This window comes from Cricetulus griseus, chromosome 3 (assembly GCF_003668045.3).
Source record: "Cricetulus griseus strain 17A/GY chromosome 3, alternate assembly CriGri-PICRH-1.0, whole genome shotgun sequence".
In the NCBI taxonomy this organism is placed as follows: Eukaryota; Metazoa; Chordata; class Mammalia; order Rodentia; family Cricetidae; genus Cricetulus; species Cricetulus griseus.
The window spans coordinates 163,323,424-163,341,943 of NC_048596.1; the positions used below are offsets into that span (position 1 = coordinate 163,323,424).

The 18,520-nt window shown below is 50.7% G+C and overlaps 1 protein-coding gene across 3 annotated transcripts in view; it reads right to left on the bottom strand.

Moving 5' to 3' along the window:
- Znf423 (zinc finger protein 423) overlaps positions 1 to 18,520 on the bottom strand; it is a 295,757-nt gene that overhangs the window by 13,396 nt on the left and 263,841 nt on the right. For 2 of the 3 annotated variants that reach the window (XM_027405520.2, XM_027405521.2), the window contains 2 exons: positions 11,771 to 11,902; positions 10,289 to 10,404 (listed from right to left, as the gene is read on the bottom strand). In XM_027405520.2, the coding sequence (XP_027261321.2) occupies positions 10,289 to 10,404; positions 11,771 to 11,902 (248 nt within the window). Of the gene's footprint in view, positions 1 to 10,288; positions 10,405 to 11,770; positions 11,903 to 18,520 lie in introns of those variants that run through there. The other variant, XM_035442574.1, reaches the window with a different exon arrangement.

Below are 18,520 nucleotides of genomic sequence, written 5' to 3' on the forward strand. Positions count from 1 at the left end.
GGGTCATACACCCCAGGTCCCAATGACCAGAGGCTACAGAGCCTCACAACTGTGCCCTGCCCATGTCCTTCCTGTATACTAAAAACTCTGTCGACATGGGGCAAAGCTTTATAGTGTGCAACTCTCTATGAGCACTGAAGCAACATGTCACCCACTGTCACTGGTATTGTCATTGTTACTAAGAAACTGAAGGCATTTGGTCCTGCCTAAAACTAAAACGGCGCCGGCAAGGGGCTAGGCTCAAAGCATACACAATGGTCCCAGACTCAAGGCTCCTGGCAGTTCCCCATGCCCATCTGTTATGATGGCACAGTGCCCCCAGAAAGTTGGTTGGCCCCAGCCCTAGGGCATGAAAGGCAGGCTCCAACAGGCCGCCCGGGACCCACACTGAATGGCATCTCTGCTCAAAGCTGAGCCTCTGAGGAGGCCCCCAGGACCACATGGGCCTCATCATGGTTCATTGTTCAGCTGGATCAAACCCTGGGGCCCAGAGGACATCTAAGCAGAGCTGTCCATAGGCTCCAGCCACTCTTCTATTCCCCTTCTGTGACTGTCACAAGTCCTTACATGCCCAGGACTGCTGGAACAGCTGCAGTCCCATGCCCCATTGGCTATGCTTGGTGCTGGCCTCACCCTTATAACTGTCCTACCTCTATGTGAGACAAGGCTGTCTGCCATCTATCCCCACATCCCGAGTGCTCTACCTCACTTTCCATAGCCTCAGGGTGAACTCTCTGACAAGGAGGCCCAGAGAGCAACCCTGGGAAGGGGTTGGCCTTGGGATACTATCCAGTACACACTCCACTAGATTGTAGACACAGATCCATGCCCTAGGCCCCTTAAAGATGGGATTGGTGTTCATTTTGGGTTCCTCTGGTTATTGGCCCCAACATTGCCACACATAGTCCCTCAAGACATGTAGATGACCCCAGTGGCGGTAGCAGGCATGACAATAATTGCGGTCAGTGACGAGGACACACTTTATTGTAGACAGAGAGGCCTTGTACCTTGGACATCAGACACTAGCTAATCACAGCAAGTAGTAACCTACAGTGGGCAGAGACAGGGTCTAGGGCCATGGTGTCCTGCAGAGTCCTGTGGGATCCAGCTATGCAGCTGCCTTACTGGGCTTCAATTGTTTGATTATTGGTTGATTAATTGATCAATCTGTTTTGGATTTTTTGAGATCTTTTATCCAAAATGCTGGACACAGGAAGCATTTCACATTTTGGAGTTTTTTATATTGGCAAAAGTATAATGTATACCTTGTAGATGGGACTCAAGTCTACATACAAATTCATTTATATTTTGTATACATGCCGAAGGAAATTTTTATCTAAATTTAAAGTAATTTTCTGTCTAAAACATGGTATCATGGTGTGGAATTTTACACTTGTGACATTATGTTGGCTCACAAAAATACTGAAATTTTAGAGCTCCTGAGATTTCATATTTTTAGATTAGAGCTGTGCAGTTTTGTCTGATGGGACTGAGGCAGCGGGGCAATCCTGCATGGTCATCCTTCACTCAGCAAGCATGAAAGAAAGGCCTGATCTACTAGTGCACTGTCTCCTCCATGCAGCAGCTGAATATCTCTAGGCCCTTGTGTGTCTCCATTGCCTGAATGTGGCACATAGTAGGTGCTGGTCAAGCCCTGAGGTCACAGGGAGCACATGCATGTACCACTGACCAACTGAATTTAGAAGTTTCCAGACCATGGTTGGGATGAGGATGGCAGTGGTAACACTGGCCAATGCCTGTGGACTTGGCATTAGAGGATTTGTAGACCACTACCTTCAGACCCTCCAAATTCCACAGGGAAGAAACTCTAATCTCTGGGCTCCTGAGGCTCACAGGGTCACACAGCTGCTTGGTAGCAGGGCTGGGATTCAAAAGCAGACTGAGCTGCAAGGGTGGGCAGATGTGAGCTATGCTAGGTTCTTCCTGCCCTAGAGGGAACACAATGACCTAGCTAGAAAGTCACTAATACTAATCCCAAGAGTTCTGGCTTTCAAAAACCTCTGCCCCTCAGTACACCCCAGGCAGCAGGACCAGTCCCTGTTATCATGGTGATAAAATGCCTATGAAGCCTTAGAGAAGGGTAGTTCCAGGAGACTAACAGCCAGCTTGGCCCTCAGGCCTCTGGGCTCTGGGCTCCTGACTTCATGAGTGACCAACTCCAGTGCTAGCAACAGATTCAAACTCCCAGGAGCCATTGGGGTATCCCCATCCCATTCCTACCCAAGGCCAAGCTCTGCTCTCCCTCCAGTGGTGAGGTGCCCCAGGCCAGACCATTTTTAAAGCAGAACAGAGGAAGGCATGCTAGTCACAGAAAGCTAACGAGTCAAATGCTAAGCATATGCCTACAGCACTTTTACTTTTTAATTATTATTAGTTATAATTATCTGGCTGGCTCTGACAGCAGCAGCACAAAGAAGCAAGGAAAGTGGCTCCTCCGTTACCCATCTTATCAAGACCAGGGGCTCTGAGAGTGGGCTCAGCATCTGCAGATGGTAGCTTTCCTTTTCTTTTTCTTTCTTTCTTTTTTTCTGCTTGTGTTCTCCTTCCTTCTTCCCAAGTGTTAAAATATATGGTAAAATATATGGGAGAAAAAAGGAAGGGATGGATGGAAAAAATGATGGGTGATTGTGCAGGTGGATGGTGGGTGTATAGGTGAATGGGTGTTTAGTGTGTGGATGATGGATGGATGGATGGATGGATGGATGGGTGGATGGATGGATAGATAGATCTATTGGTGAATGAAAGGGTAGGTGGCTATGTGGTGGATGAATAAATGTATGGGTAGGTGGATGAATGGAGGAAGGGGGACAGGGATGGAGGGAGGGTAGATAGATGGATGGGTGACTGGATGGATAGATGATGGCTGAAGTAGGTAGGAAAATGAAGATTAGTGGAGGAATGGATGATAGAGGGATGGTAGGTGGATTAATACATAGATAGGTGGCAAATCTACTGGTGGATGGATAGAGAGTAGGAGATGGGTAGGAAGACAACTAACAAGTGGGTTTATGGATGGGTGGGTGGGTGGCAGAAGTCTTCATCCTACAAAATCTCATATTTGCATGGGAAATCAGGAATATACAGGTTATTTATAACTCGTACTGGTAAAGGAATCTAGATCTAAACCAAGGACTGGAAGAGCCAGAGAGAAAATGAGGGAGAGAATCCCAGAGATGAGGCCACTTGGGCAGGGCTGAAGCAGAAGAAAGGAAGGGTGTTCCAGCAGGAAGATGGGTGGTTGTCTTACACTGGCTTTCTCCACTCCAGGTCTAGGATGAAAATGCTAACCTTTCATGACCATCCAATCCAATCCAATCCAATAGTCCAACCTTAGCTTTTCCTGTGGTCCCTGTTTGTGTCCCAGCTTCAACTGAGGCTGCTGAAATGTCACCACGGTGTGAATGTGTGATAAATGAATAATGAAAATGGGGGAAGGGACTGGGCAAGAAGGGTCCCAGCAGAACTCAAACCACACCCCTGGCTCACAGACACCTCCCCCTGGCTGGGCACCAGGATCCAGCTTGGCAGGGCTGGGCTCTCACCATCAGACTGCTCTGGGTTGCTTGTTAGAACACCAGCTCTGCTTTTAATCAATTGTAATCATTTCGCTGGAAGCGGCATGATTAGGCACACACAAGCAAACAGCGTGAGCTAATCCTTTAAACAGGCCTGCTCGGTGCTGTGCTGGCCGCTTGGCCGCCGCGGGCCAGCTCAGAATCACTTCATATAGCCCCTGGCTTTGTCACTGAGGGCCTCAAGGGTCCAGGACACAGAGCAGGCCCACAGTTCCTTCCCCCTGCTCAGCCCACCAAGGAGAAGTGTGTGTGTGTGTGTGTGTGTGTGTGCGCGCGCACACACACACACACATGCCATGAACTTGCAAGTGACCAGGCAAGCTGTTCCCACCAGCTCAGAAATGCCAGAGCACTACTTTAAAAGAAAAAGAAGTTATAGCTCTGGGGCTCCACCTGCTCTGTGACAGCACCACACAAGTCCCTGGACACCATATCAAGCTGGAAAAGCAGGACTAGGAAGCAGGAGACCTCAGGAACTGAACTCACCATGGCCAGAGTCACCCCCTCTTCTCCACAGCCCAGCTCAGCAGAACCTACCCTGTGGCTTCTCTGCAGGCGTCCAGCCTGTGCCTGCCAGGCCTGGCTCCTGGCAGGGCAACCCCACCAACAGCTTTCCCACCTGGCTCACCCAGGAGTGCTTTCTTTTTCATCCCCTGTTACTGCCACTCGTGCTACCTGCTTGGCCCAACTACTAAAATAGTTTCTGGGTCCCCTGACAACAAGGCTTTTTATAGTTCAGCACTGCAGGCCTCATTTAAATCTATTAGCTCATATAAATGGCAATTTATTTAAACTTTGGAGGGTTTCTGTTTGCCTCCATGGCAAAGACAATTTAGTTTTGTGTGGTGCTCTACCACTTACTTGTGACCTCAGACAAACCCCCCAAACCTCTCAGAGCCTCAGTTTCCATTTCTGTTCACAAAGATGGAGCAACTCTCTCAAGGCTGTGCTGAGACAAACTATACCAACTGCTAGAAATGGTGTTGGGTCGTCGCAGAAACAAAGTAAGAGTTTGTCACCACTGTTGTTCACCCCACTTCAGGGACATGCCCACCATCAGAGTCCAGCCCTGTAGGCTAGGTAGCAGTGTACTGGCCCAGGCATCCCAGTGAAGAGCAGAAGGCAGAGAAACCCCAAAGAGGGAGAAGAGCATGCCATCCGTGCTCTGTTAGAGGACACAGAGGTGCCCAAGGGGATGTGGAGACAGCTGGTCTGGGCAGGCAGAGTCTGCCGCCCCTTCCTTTAGGTTGGCATACCCTGGCAAGGGGCCGATAGGGCCCCAGGCCTTCATCTGCTGAGGCCTGCGGCTGAAAACACAAGGCCAACAGCCCTGGCATTTTCCAAGTGTCTTATTCCCTAATCATATCTCCATCCTGGCCCCCGGAGTCACAGTAAAGACCAGGGTCCCAAGAAATAGAGGGAGGGGGGCCTAGAGCCATGTTCCCCCAACCATGCTTCTCTCCAAACCCCAAAATGGCTTTCTGCTGCCCACAGCACCCCAGGCCAGCATAGTTGCCTCAGATGGATGTTCTCAGAGTCCTACTTTGTTCCAGCTCAGAAAATGAAACTCCAGTATGACCCTCAGAATGCTTACAAGGTAACTGCATAAAACAATGATCGGACCATTGATTGACCAATGTGTTTCTTCCTGTGCCCACCACATGCCAGGGGCCTTTCTGGCATTTCTGTGAGGAAGTACCAGACTCTCCCAGTGCACAGATAAGGAAGCCAACAGCCACAGGCTGCACAGTAAGAGCACAAGGAAAAGATGAGGTAGTTACAAAGAAGATGAAGCCTGAAGCCCCAATGCATAAGTGACACCTGGCTCCTGGGGACAGGATCCCAATAACTCAATGTCAATATCCGTCTCTTGGCTTCCAGAAGCCACCTCCATCACTACAGTTTCATTCACCCTGAGGCTTTAGCTCTCTCCAAAGGAAAAAATCAGGAGTAGTCATGGTCCAACATCATGCCTTTTCCCAAAGTTTGGTGTTCCTGAAGCATGCTGGGAAGCCTTTTCACTCCAGAGTAGCAAACACTAGGGGACAGTAGAGGAAACTCCCTGAGGTCAGTCTGGGTCCCATGTCCAGCACGTGGCCTGAGCGCACAGGTGTACTGTGTGTGCCTGGGGGTGGTTAAAGAAGTCCTTCTTGTTGCCTACTGTTGTTGGGCCACCCACAGGCACTGGCACTGGCCTGCTTTCTGTACTGCAACATCTTTGCTTTTCCCAAAATGTTATGTCGGAATGTACGTGGCAGGTCCTTTTGAGTCTGACCGCTCCTGTTTGGCAGGGGCAGTCCCTCTAGGTTATTTTAACATCCATAGACACTGTTCACAAAGTGTCACCCACTCACCAGGAGTGAATGATGAGGGCGTCCACTGTGGCCCACTGCCAGCATAGCTGCTGTAGTTACCAGTGTAGGGTGTGCAGGAGTCTCAGCTCCCCTCTCAGAACAAATCCCCTGGGTTGGTTCTGGGGAATGGCAGATGTAAGCCGAACTTTCTTTTTGTCCTGTGACTCTACCGTGTTGAATTCCCTCAGCAGGGTGCCAGAGATCCTGTCTCCCAGTACCCAGGCCCCAGACAGGCTCCCAGCTTTCTGTATTTGCCTGGCTTTAGCCACTCTGGTACTGTGGACAGCATCACACTATGGCTTTCTCTACTCCTTCCTGTCACAACTGACATTCATCTTCTCTGGGAGGCCTGTCTGTCAGAAGGTTTTGCTCATCTAATTGTGTTTTAGAGTTTGTTACTCATTTGCTCAAACCTTTATGAGACATGTGATGGGCAAGGACCTCTTCCCCACCTGTGGCTTCCCATTCTTGAAACAGCGTCTTCCCAAAAGCACAGTTGCAAAATCTGGATTTAGGATGTAAATCAGCCTTCTCTCCTGCTTGGGCTCCTACCACAATGGAAGTAGAACAAATCTCCATGACCTACACATGCTGCTGTGACCTGTGCTCCATCTGCTTTCCCTGCCTACTAGGCCCTACTCTTTGCTTTGGCTGTGCTCTGCCTGCTCTTGTACTAACTGTATACCTGCCTCATGCTGGACACAGGCCCTTTGCACACATGATTCTGCAAACAGAAGCCTGCGGCTCACCATCTAAGCTTTAGCCTAGAACTGGTACTGGGTGCACACTGAGCCCTCCATACACAAGCACCACATAGATGAGCAGCAAACCTTAGTTCTCGCTCATGCTCCTAGACATGCATGAACACAATTTATCCACAGCCCTTTGAATTAATCTCAGCAGAGCAAGCTGAACTCAGATGTCAGTAAGACTTGCACCTCTCTCATTCTGGCAACTGTGCCCCGTGAATGCACCCACTTTTCAGAGGTAGATACAGAACAAGCCTGCAGGCATCCAGTGCTAGCCCCATGGCAGAACATTCCAATCCTGGGTAATCTCAGTCCTAGACTGTGCATCTTCTCCTCAAGCCCTCCTGGCCCATCGTCCCTGTGCCCACCAACTCTAGGTACATGGTCACAAGAGGCAGTTGAAGCCCAGCAAAGGCAGGTGTCCTGGCTGGCCTCACTGCCTGTTGCCCCACAAGCCCTTACATGACACCCAGGGGAAAACCTCAGCCTTGCTTTCTTCACACAAACAGGACAATACAGATCAGCTTCAGCTAATGGCAATGAAATTGTGGGGCCTGAACACCCTCCTCAAACCCAGAAAATTGCTATTCAAGTTACTTAACGAAAGCCATTATTTGCATAGATTTAGTGCTGTTACACTTCCCATTTAAATGGTCTGTAATTAAAATAATTAATTACAGAAAATAGAGACTTGTTAAGACTATAATTTCATGAGGTTCTTGTACTTGAGGATTCCACTCAAAAGTTATCTGGGTGACCAGGGAACCAGCACCTTCTAGGAACCTCTTTTCCTATTTGGGAGTGTGGAGGGTGGTCCCAGGGCCTGCACGTGCTAGAAAGTACTCTACCACTGAGCTATAGCCCCTGCCTTTAAATTCTTTTTTTACTTGAAGGCAGGGTATAAGTTACCCAGGCTGGCCTTAGACTTTTGACCTTCCTGCTTCAGCCTCCTGAGTAGCTAGGATTATAGGCTTGTTTATTCTTGGGTTGGTCCTTAGCCCAAGATTAGGCAGAGGCAAAGTGAAGCACAGTATGTTAGCCTAGTTTCCCAACACCTGTACTTTCAGGAAGTCAAGCCACTCCCCACAGCACCGCCAACATGCCAGAGAAACGGGAGCAAAAAGCCTCCTCTTTTAGGGAGAAACATGTTTGTTTGTTTACTATTTATTATGTATCTCTTCCTCCCTTCGCAGGTGCACGCATGCGCACGTGCACGTGCGCACACACACCCACACACACACATACACACGCACACCCACAGAGAGAGAGAGAGAGAGAGAGAGAGAGAGAGAGAGAGAGAGAGAGAGAACACATATGTCCAATGCATATGTAAAGTTGGGTGTCTGTCCTCATCATCCATATTGAGACAGGGTCTCTTTGTTGTTGCAGGCTAGCTCTCCCGTGAGCTTCCAGGGAGTCTCCCATCCCCACCTAGCATCTCATGATTGAAGTGGCAGGATTACAGATATGTGCTATAGCACCTGGCTTTACAAGAGTTTGGGGAATTGTTAAGTCAGAGCATCACACATGCAGCAAGCACTTTAACCACTGAGCCACATCTCCCAGACCCTCAGGGAGAAGTCTTAAAGCCAACTAGAAGAGACCAGTTGTTCCCCTCCTGGTGTCTGGGACAAAGCCAGGAGTAAGAAAGGTGAAGTGTAAGGCAGCTGTGACTTTATGTACTAACGACAGTGTGTTTTTAAACAGCCTGTACTGTGGGGTTACAGAAAGCTTCACCCTCGGGGGACCCTGGCCTACTCTGATAGATGGGCCATACCAGTAAGGCAGGTAGGGTAGGATGGGCTGTGAGAAAGCTATATTTGGGAGAAAGGGCATGTGCCACCAGTCAGACAAGGCAGCATCCCAGACTGCCCAGTGTAAGCTGGTTGCTAGCCCTGGTCCTGGGTACTGGCTCCTCAGTGTCCTCAGCACAGAGGCTCAGGACCCATTAGGACTTCAAAAAGGACCGAAGCCTCCACTGATGATGATCTTCTGGAAGTGGAGCTTCTCCCTGGCTTGCTCTGTTTAACTGGATGCCTAACTCATCCATACTAGGGAGGGAATGAAGGACACACGAACAATATAAGAATGTATGAGAGCTCAGAGGGCTTGCCAAAAAGAAAAGAACCCAGTACTCTCCAAGGTCTGGTCACTCAGCCAGAGCTGGACATAATCAGGACTCAGCAAGTCAATGACAAACCCCCTTCTGTACCCTTCCTGGGCCTATTATCCATAACTATGCAGAAGGTGAGACAAAGAAGGCCCAGCAGGCTCTGTACCAGGCACTGTTATGGCGAGGAAAGTGATGGGTGACTGTCAGCCTCGTGCTCTGAGTGGGTGGAAGGTCACTGGGTGCAGGCATAGACCTGCCCAGGTGTGCGGTAAATGTTGCCCTGCAGGTTGATGTACCCGTGAGCACAAGGCATATCTTTAGGGATCTTGTCACATGTCAGCCCCCTTCCGCTTCCTCAGCAGCTTCAGCTTCCCGACCTGTGCATTCAGACAGTGACACTTCTTCCCACCCAAGCACGGAGTGATGGGCGTGGCTTGTGTGCAGAAGCTGGTGTTTCACTTCCCAGTGGAAGCTGGAAGAGCTGGTGTGCTCATTACCCCTCCCTCCCTCGCTCCTTCTCCCTGCATGGTGACCATGGAAACATAGATGGGCATGGACCCTCTATGGACGCAGGTCACCAAATATCATGAACTCTGCATGGATATGCCACATGAACGACAAATAAGCCTTTGTTCCAGGCTACAGTAATCCCAAGGATGCCGCTGCTGCAAGCTGACCTCCTCACGGCTACTGATAGCAGTGACTCCCGGTGGGCAGCGTCTCTCAGCATCCATGTGGCTTCATTCCAGTGGATGGGAGTACAGTCTCTGGGACTGCAGTGCTAAGCTGAGTGAGTCTGCCATCCCTTGGTGTATGCACTGCCAGTGTCAATGATGGTGCATGTGTAGTAACTGTCCCTTACATAGTGATGCTACTACAGGGTGTGACTTTTGTGTGAGCACAGATGGTGTTTCTGGTGGGCATGTACTCTTTCATGTTAATAGGAATTTCCTGGAAAAACCAGTGGGACAGAAAGTTCTGGACCCAGATCCAGATATTCAGAAAACCAGTACCAAGTAAGGAGAGGAGGCCCAAGGGACACAAGGGCAAGGCTGCAGATGTCCACCCAGTGGCGCCTTGCATGAGGATCCCTTGGCTACGGCAGACCCTGGAGGATCAGGGAAGCTAGTGGAGAAACTGGCCACCTGAGGACCACATTGGCTTCAGTACTTATTGCGCTTCTTCTGAGCTGGAGCCAATAGGCATCCATGACTTCTTATACTCCAATTGACTGGGCAGAGCTGAATTCAGTCTGCATGAGCCAGGCAGGCTACCAGCCACAATGCCAAACCCAGCCAAATACTATAAGATGATCTCAGTGGGGAGCAGAAGAAGGGGGCCCACTAGGAAGCATGATGGGTACGAGCTGGTGTCTCCTGCTCCAGGCTCAGCCTCCTTCTGTAGGCTCCCCCAAGAATACACAGACTGGTACACACTATGCCAGTCAGTTAAGAGGGCAGCCACTGGGGCACTCACCTGCAACTCTGTCTGGAAGAAAAACTTCTGTGGGCACTGCGAGCAGTCGTAGATTTTGTCCTCCTGCCCATGCACGGCAAAGATATGCTGCTGCAGCTTGTTGGCCTGGACGAAGACTGCACACACAGACATGACAGTCAGAGGCCAGCCTCAGACCCACCACTTCTCCCAGGTAGGGATCCCCCAGGCATGGGTAGGGTTGGCCAAGGACTACTTCTGGGAACATTAGTCCCTATCAGAGGACTTTGAAGTATATAAGCTAAGTTTTGCCACTTAGTAGCTGTGCAAACTTGGGAAAGATATTTAAGTTCTCTGGGCTCCCAACCTTTCTTTAAACACTAGAGTTAACTGTAGTAAACACTTCACTGCCTATCTAGGAGGATCATATGGGCAAATAAGGGTGAAATGTCTAAAAAAATGAAGTTGTGCATGGTTAAAAACGGTGAATGTAAACTCCATCCGTCAAATGCCTTTACACTGCAAGGCAATCATTTTTGATATCCCACCTAACAAGAGAAGAAAACCAAGGCTCCAGGAACATTACATGACTTGTCCAAGGTCCCACTGCAAGTGGGTTGCCGAGATAAGATTGGAATTAGGTCAGTATAGCACAGTGCTTGGTACCAAGCAGTGAGTCAACCCCATGACAACTCTGTTGTCAGGGTTACTGTCTGCATCCTTGCATGTGATGCTAACAGATGGGCAGGGGATCCTGAGTTGAGGGAAGGAGGGAAGGACCAGGGTGTTCCAGGGCAGTTGGGACCCCAGAGGCATGTGCATACACGTGTGTCATGAGCAGGTCATAGCAGTGGCTTCCCTTCCCAGTGGCAGCAGTCCCCATGGCAGCCCAGCCCTGGGTACACCCAGGAGGTCACCCAAAGCAGCTGTGTGTCTGGGACATGATCACTTCAGAGATAGCCTCCTGCCAGGCACCCCCTGGGGTGGGCTTCCTGCAGTGGTAGACAACAGATGTCAGGGAGGCCGGGAGAGCCAGGCTCCCTGTGCACACCGGCTGCCATCTGGGCAGCAGGAGGGGGCCAGCAAAGCCCCCGAGATGTGCCTCAGGCCGGGACAGCCGCTCACTTGCTGGGGCTGGCAGTCAGCCTGGGGGTTGGAGACATGGCCAACAAAGCTGCCCTCAAGCTGCTTGGCTGAAGCCTGGCTGGGACAGGGGGCAGAAGCTGCAAGTAGAGAGTACACAGAGCAGCCCCACTGACGCCGGATGAAGCTCCTGGCTCCACAGAGCATGGAGGGCTGATCAAGTGCAACAGAGATGCCAAAGCTGGGGTGAACAACCACTCGGCCACCATAGGAGAGACAGGAAAGGTGTCACCCAAGCTGCCCAAGAAGAAGGGACAAGAGGGCTATGGGTCAGCTCTGTATGCAGGGGAGGTGGGCTGAGGGGCTGGGCTCCAGCCAAGGTACAGGGCAGGCTCCTCCCCACTCCCATGTACTCTTGTCATGTCCACATGGGTACCATACCTGTGAAGCACACGGGGCACTTGAAAGTACCACCCATGCCCTCGAAGCTGTGCTCAATGAGGTGGCAGAGGAGCTTGGCTGGGGAGTCGAACATCTGGTTGCACAGCTTACACTCGTGGTTAATGCCTTCCTCTGCAAGGGAAAGTGACAACTTCAGTGAAACTCACACAGGAGCAACCAGCACTAAGACACCCTACACCAGTCCCATGACATCCACATCAGCCCCAGGTCACCCTGCATTTCTGATCACATGAATTGATGGCCCAGCCCTGACTCTTGTAGAAGCCAGGTTTGGGGTTAGATGTAGGTTTCTGAAATGCTGGTCATGGTTTCTCCTCTGGTCACAAGCCATGTTCAACAGCTTGAGTTCGGAGACCCTGTGGAAAGGGGGGCATACTGGGTACTTGATGGTGAAGGGAGTAACCAAGCCTTTAAAAATCCAATTGCATATTCATTGAGTGTGTGTGATGTGCCAGGAATTGGCTAGAATGAGCTATGCATTCTTTGGAGAATGAAACAGAAAATGTCTTTCCCTCATTCCAATGGGGATGGGGGGGGGGCACAGAGAGTCGGCTGGGAAGCTGGGTTTAAGGGTTACTCTAGAAGGGAGAGGCCAGAGAGAGAGAGAGAATGGGGAAAAGTGGGTGAAGGAGCTTGGTGAGACCCCAGAAGAAGTTGTATAAGCAAGTTGTCTCTTTTGTGGAAGCAGTTGCCCATGCTGTGGGTCACAAGAATGGGCAGATTCCTTGGTCAGCTTCCTACCAGAACAAATGGTCTGCTTCAACACCTAAGCCTTTACTCAATGGTGCCAGAGAGAGGCATGAGTCGAGGACCATGCCATGCCTGCTCACTTGCTGGGCCTGGACTGAGATCCATGCTTTCAGCCCAATGGTCAGAGAAGGTGTAGGCTCCTTTGCTTGAGTCTCGTGTCAGCCAGAGTAGACATTCTGCACCTCACTGTGCTTCAATGTTTTCTCTTAGAAGCCCTCGGTACTGTCCTCCTCTTATAGTCAAGGTGTGAATTAATGAGTTAATTCATATAGAGCAGCACACAGCACACAGCCAGTGCTCAATTCGTGTTTACTGCTGGCCATGGCTGTTTTGGCAAAAATGCAATCTGGGACAGCCAAGGACACAGCCCTCCCTTGGCTCCCGGGGGGAAATGGGCTCACCAAAGGTGCCAGGTGCTCTGATTTGCCCTCAAAGGCAAGAATTAGGTAGCAGAGGGGCTCTGCTGGTGGCAAGCCACAGACACAGATGGGCTGAGCCTCCTGGCGAGTCCCTGGGTCCCCAGGCCCTGGCAGGAATGCTGGGACAGCAGGCTCTCATTCCCCTGGCCCAGCTCATCCCCCACACCCTGGGCACCCCCACGGCTGAACTGCACACTCGTATGTGCAGGTGGGCCTGCCCCACATAGCCCAGTGGCTGGAATCTGCCGGGTTTTTGTGGTGTCCCTAGAGCTCCAGCAACTAGGCCACGTGCACCCGGCAGAAATGCGAGCAGATCTTCCCTTTACACTAGTGGAAAAAGAGACTCATTGACAAGTTTGGGGACATGGGGCAGGCTCAGCACGCTTGCCACAAAGGCCCCACGCACCTCCTCCATTTCCCATGGGAGACACTCATTGTAATTAGAGATGACTTCAAGTGTAGGGGCTGCCTCCAAAGACCCCCCAACATGCCCTGCACTCCCCCCATCTACACCAACAATGCTTCTCAGAGCCTGGTGTATGGATGAAGGAATGCATGCAAGAGTGGATGAGAACCATGCTTCTGTGTGGCTTTCCTATGCCAATGTGGACAGCCCTCTTCATGACTGAGGCAGGGGTGAACGCGACAGCTGTGAGAAGTTTCTACAGAGGTCGACAGCAGCAGCAGCAGCAGCAGCAGCAGCAGCAGAGTCTCAGAAGCAGTACTGCTCACTAGGAAATGGGATTTCCAGGAAGAAGAAACAGCTTCAGAGAATGAGGTCACTTGCTAAGACTGGGGTGTTGCTCTGTGCGGGACACAGAGCTTATCACATGCCCATGCCTCACTCCCACCTCACCCTCCAGCAGCAGCCTCTCAGGGCTCCAGAATCCAGGACTTTCCAGTCCCAGCACCTGTGGGCAAGGATGCTTCCTTGCTGTCATGTCACTCCCTAGGCACAGGCCACCGACCAGGTGGGGGTGGGGTTCGGGAAGCAGTCCTGAGGAGAGGCGCCCAGCTGAGCCTCTACCCGTTTGGTCAGAGCTGGCTCTAATGCAGGGATGAGCGATGGCTGACTGCTCTGACTCCAAACAGAGCCTTTCACCACTTGGCTGTGAACGAGGCTGGAGCTGTCTGATATACAAACACTGAGAGGACAAAGAAGGCTCCGGCAACTTATAAATCAGAGAAATCATGTCTGACAGTCACTTTCCGTTTCGTGAGCGCTGAGCAATTCATCAGCTGCTCCCCCCTGATTCACAGAGGCAGCTCCGCCCAGCACCCGCGTTCATAAATATGTGCACAGTCAGGCGGCCCTGAGCCGCCAGCCGCTTGCGGGGCCTAAACGGCTGACAAATCACAGCCCAAAACCAGTGTCAAAGTGAGGTTCCGGGCTAATTAGATCAAAAAACCCAACAGACAGACAACTGCCTGTCTGGGACCCTTTCCTCTGTCTCCCCCAAGTGCTTAGAAGAGTCAGACCTGGGGAAGTGGGGGGGAGACATATGCAGAAAGTCCAAGTGCCAGCAGACAACAAAGAGCCTGGGGGTTCCCGAAGACCTAGGAATGTCTTTCCCTCAGCTTGGCTTTTGATTTGCTAGTCTTCACAGACCGCGCTCCTCCCTATGGCAGGGTGGGCTGCACTCCCTGGGGTGCCCATCAAGTGCACCTCTGCCTAGAAAGCTAGCCCGGAAATGGGGGAGGGCCAGGAGGCGGTGAGGGACTGTCCTAGTTAGTGTGACAAACGCTGCTGGCTGGTAAGCGTGGTGCTCATGACCCACTGTCAGCAAGCCCAGCACATCCTGCCGCCATCACTCTCACCCGCAGGCTCCAGCAGCCTCTCTTTCTGTCCCAAGACAGAGGCACCCTCTGAGAATCACTTTTCTGAATTATATAAGATTGCACAGAGCTTGCCACACCTCGGAGCAGAATGACAAAGCTGTCTGGGAGCCCTCGGGCCTCTCCGCCCCAGTGTGGGAGCTGGGGGACTTGGTGAGTTAAGACTTGAGATCACTCCCATCCTCCCTATTCTTTTTTTATAGCACATGACAGGCATCCATAAGAGAGACCTGTACACCTCAAGTGAGTTACACAGCTCGTTTGTAAAGTGAAATGCAGATCTCAGCCCTGAAATTCAGATCTGCCTCCTGCAACCTGTGAGTCATGCTGGTTCAGGGAATCTATTGATTCTGTAGAATTTTTTTTAAGTGAAAATAAGCCGGGCATGGTGATATACAGCTGAATCCCAGCACTCAGGAGGACTACTGTGAGGTCAAGACCAGCCTGGGCTACAAAGAAAGAGCTTGCCTCTAAGACAGCTAAACAAACAAACAAACAAATAAATAAATAAATAAAGTTACAACATGTCAGACATCAAGCCAGCAAGCATGAAGCTTCCAGAGTCCCTGTTTTTCTTTTTTCCCCTCCTCTGCTCAAGAATAATAAGTGTTAATTTTACACTTCATTTCTCAAAAAAAATAATAATAATAGGATATGCTTTTGCTTAAAACCAAGTCAGCTCGCTGGAACCTTTCAGGCTGAAACTGTGTCACCCACAAGAGGAGCTGAGGGCTTTGTGGAAGAGCATCGTGCAGAGATGATAGTTCCCTGTAATGTCCTCGGCACCGACTTTTGTCTCCAAAAGCATTTGATCCGTGGCAGACACATACTTATTTCCATACAGGTCTTGGGGGAAACCAGGAGGAGAGAGAGCCGATTATCAGAACCCTGAAGGTGAGACTCCAGTGGGTCCCGCTGATGTCAAAGGCAGGCCAAGCACACACTCAGAGGCCATAATTTGCTGCCTGGGAGGGAGAAGCAGCAGGCTGTGGAGGGAGTGGACAGGGCATTGTTCTTGGACTCCACTGAGCTGAGCAGACCGGCTCCAGACATATTGCCTGATCTGGATCTGGCAGAGATTCCATTGGAAAAGCTACTGTTACCATTAATGTGAATCCCTCTTTAGAAAGGGGGTTGCTGCTACTTTGTGTCAATAGGAGGCACAACTAGTCACTTGGTAATAAAGGATATGCAAGTCAGAACGAGAAACACTTGGCTTTGAGCCACAGTGCCACCATCACTTACTATTCATATTTGTGTGATTCACTTAACCTCTTTGTGCTTACATTTTTACTAGAAATTGGAAAGAATAATCACAGGGTTTCTGCAACGCAGGCAAGCAGACTACCTCTGCCACAGGACTTCTGGCCTCTTTGAAGAGCTTCCCAAATGTCTGTAACTCCCTCTTCTCATTGCACGCAGGTAGACCTCCTTGAAGAGGCCTCAGGGGACACCTCTCACTAAACCAGGGCAGTCTGTACCCCTTCTTGAACCTTCCCTACCACCTCAACGCTATCCACCTGGATGCTGGGTCATAGGGTTGGGTGGGTGGGTGGGTGGGTGCCTGACAGCTTGTGGCAGAGGCTACAGGTCAGCATGAAACAATGCATACAATGCTGGGAAAATCAGAGAAGGTGCTGGGAAATGCTGTCACATGCCTATGGGCACTCCCAACCACACTGATCTTCTATTTAATCTTTGGATCCTCTCAGAAGCACAGCTGTTTCTCAGCTCCCTCAATTGACCGAGAGGAGAGGGGCCTTGGAAAGATGATCCCCTCTAAGAACTACACAGGACATGCATTCTTCCTCCTCTCAGTGTCCACACTAGTCTTAGGAAACATAAGATAAAGACACAAGACTTGATGACCAGAGCCAGCAAGACACCCTAAGTCCCTTAATCATTTTTTGTGGCAAGCTGACAGTGATACTGGGATCCCAGGACAAAAAGAGGCCAAAGGCCAAACACCTGCCCTCCAGTGACTGGGACAGCCACGGGGGTCCTGCCACCTAGATAAGCAGTGAACCATGGCTCACTGCAACAATTGGCATCCTCAGAACTCTAACTGGAGGAGGGTGCCAGGCATAAACGACGATTCCAAGTGAGTTCAGCATGACCTTGACCCTCACCCTGGACATCGTTTTTTGTTTGTTTGTTTTTGTTTTTTGTTTTTTGTTTTTTTGTGGATGCTTACAAAGAGGGTTGAGTGGTGCAGGCAAAAGGGAGAAAATAAAGTCACCAGTTGCCATGGTAGTTAGTTGGGATCCTTGCTAGCACTAATTCAGAGTTGGCAAGAGGACTGAGGACTTTTCCAAATAAGGGAAGAAGTGACAATGTGGGATGGTGCCCCACTGTGGCATCATCTTTGGGACAGCATAGCTGCAAGTAGAAGAAATGCAAGGGAATGTGGTCCTGAAGTCATTAGTTACCAAAACAGAGCCCACAGTGTCAGGCCTGGACCCACACCTGAGCCGACAGCCTGCCCTAAACAGCAGCTCAAAAGAAGGCCCTGAGGTCCACAGGTCAGGCCCAGACACAACCCCAAACCTCCACCCACAGAGATAAGGAAGGACACCTGGTACTTCAGTCCTGTAAGCAAATGAGGAGGCAGGAAGTGTGTGTAGTGGGGAGACCCAGGAGAGAATACCCTTGCCCTCCCCTCCCAATAAATAACAGCATGTAGACTAGAAGAGGAAACAGAAAGGGGCTAATGGGAGTCAGTCCTTTGTTGTCATCCAGGAACAAAGGTCCCTGGGCAGAAGACAAGAGGGAAGGTGAGTCTGAGCACAAACACTGCCCTGGGGGGTAGCAGGGTGGTGGTGAGAGATGATGAAAAGGGTCAAAGGAAAAAGCTAGGGGACATGCAGATGAAAACCTGAACCCTGGCAGGCCCCAGTACATGCAGATCATATACCCCTAACCAACAGCCCCCGGGGGCAGAATCTCAAGCTCAGTTTCAATCCCAAAGAGAAGATGGACTTTGAGAATGCTCTGGTGTTCCAGGCTTGTACTGAAATCTGATAACCGCCGAAGGCCCCAAGACTGCTGACCAGAGAACAGAGACAGCTCTCTAAAAGGCAGGATGCTATCTAAAGTTGCATTTAGCCCACACCAACTAATGTGGGGAGCCATTTACTGCAGGAGATACTGCAAACCCCACGGACAGGTGACCACTGCTCCTTCTAGCCTCCGGGCATCACCAGTACTTGGTGCTATGTGCCCCTTGACACTCCATGCCAGCCAGAAATACTCAGTGGCTACTTGAAGTCCCCATTGACACTGCCACCCTGACCTTGGGTTCACAGTTTCCTAATTAATCCTGGAGGATGGGCTGTACCCCTCATCCTCCCCAGAGGTACTTTTCTAGGCCTGTCTGGCCAGGAGGGACCCATCATCACACAGTCCCACGATGTTTCAGGAGGGCCTATAAATGAGCTCTGGCAGCCTGAACTGGGGCCCCACAGGGACCCAGAGCCTCTTCAAAACAGAGCCCTGACAATTAGGCAGTCTGAGTTTTGAAAGGCCTGGGATTGATGGCGTGGACAGTAAAAATATCACCTGGGGAGCTGGGTGTAGTCCTTGGAGGGTTGCCTGAGGTCAGTTGCTATAGCAACGGAGAATGAGCTCAACCTTGTAACTGACCCTTATCTTTTTTTGATCTGTGGGCCACTTGGGGCTGAGGCTTGAAATCAACTGGAAAATAATCCAGTCACATATCAGAAGG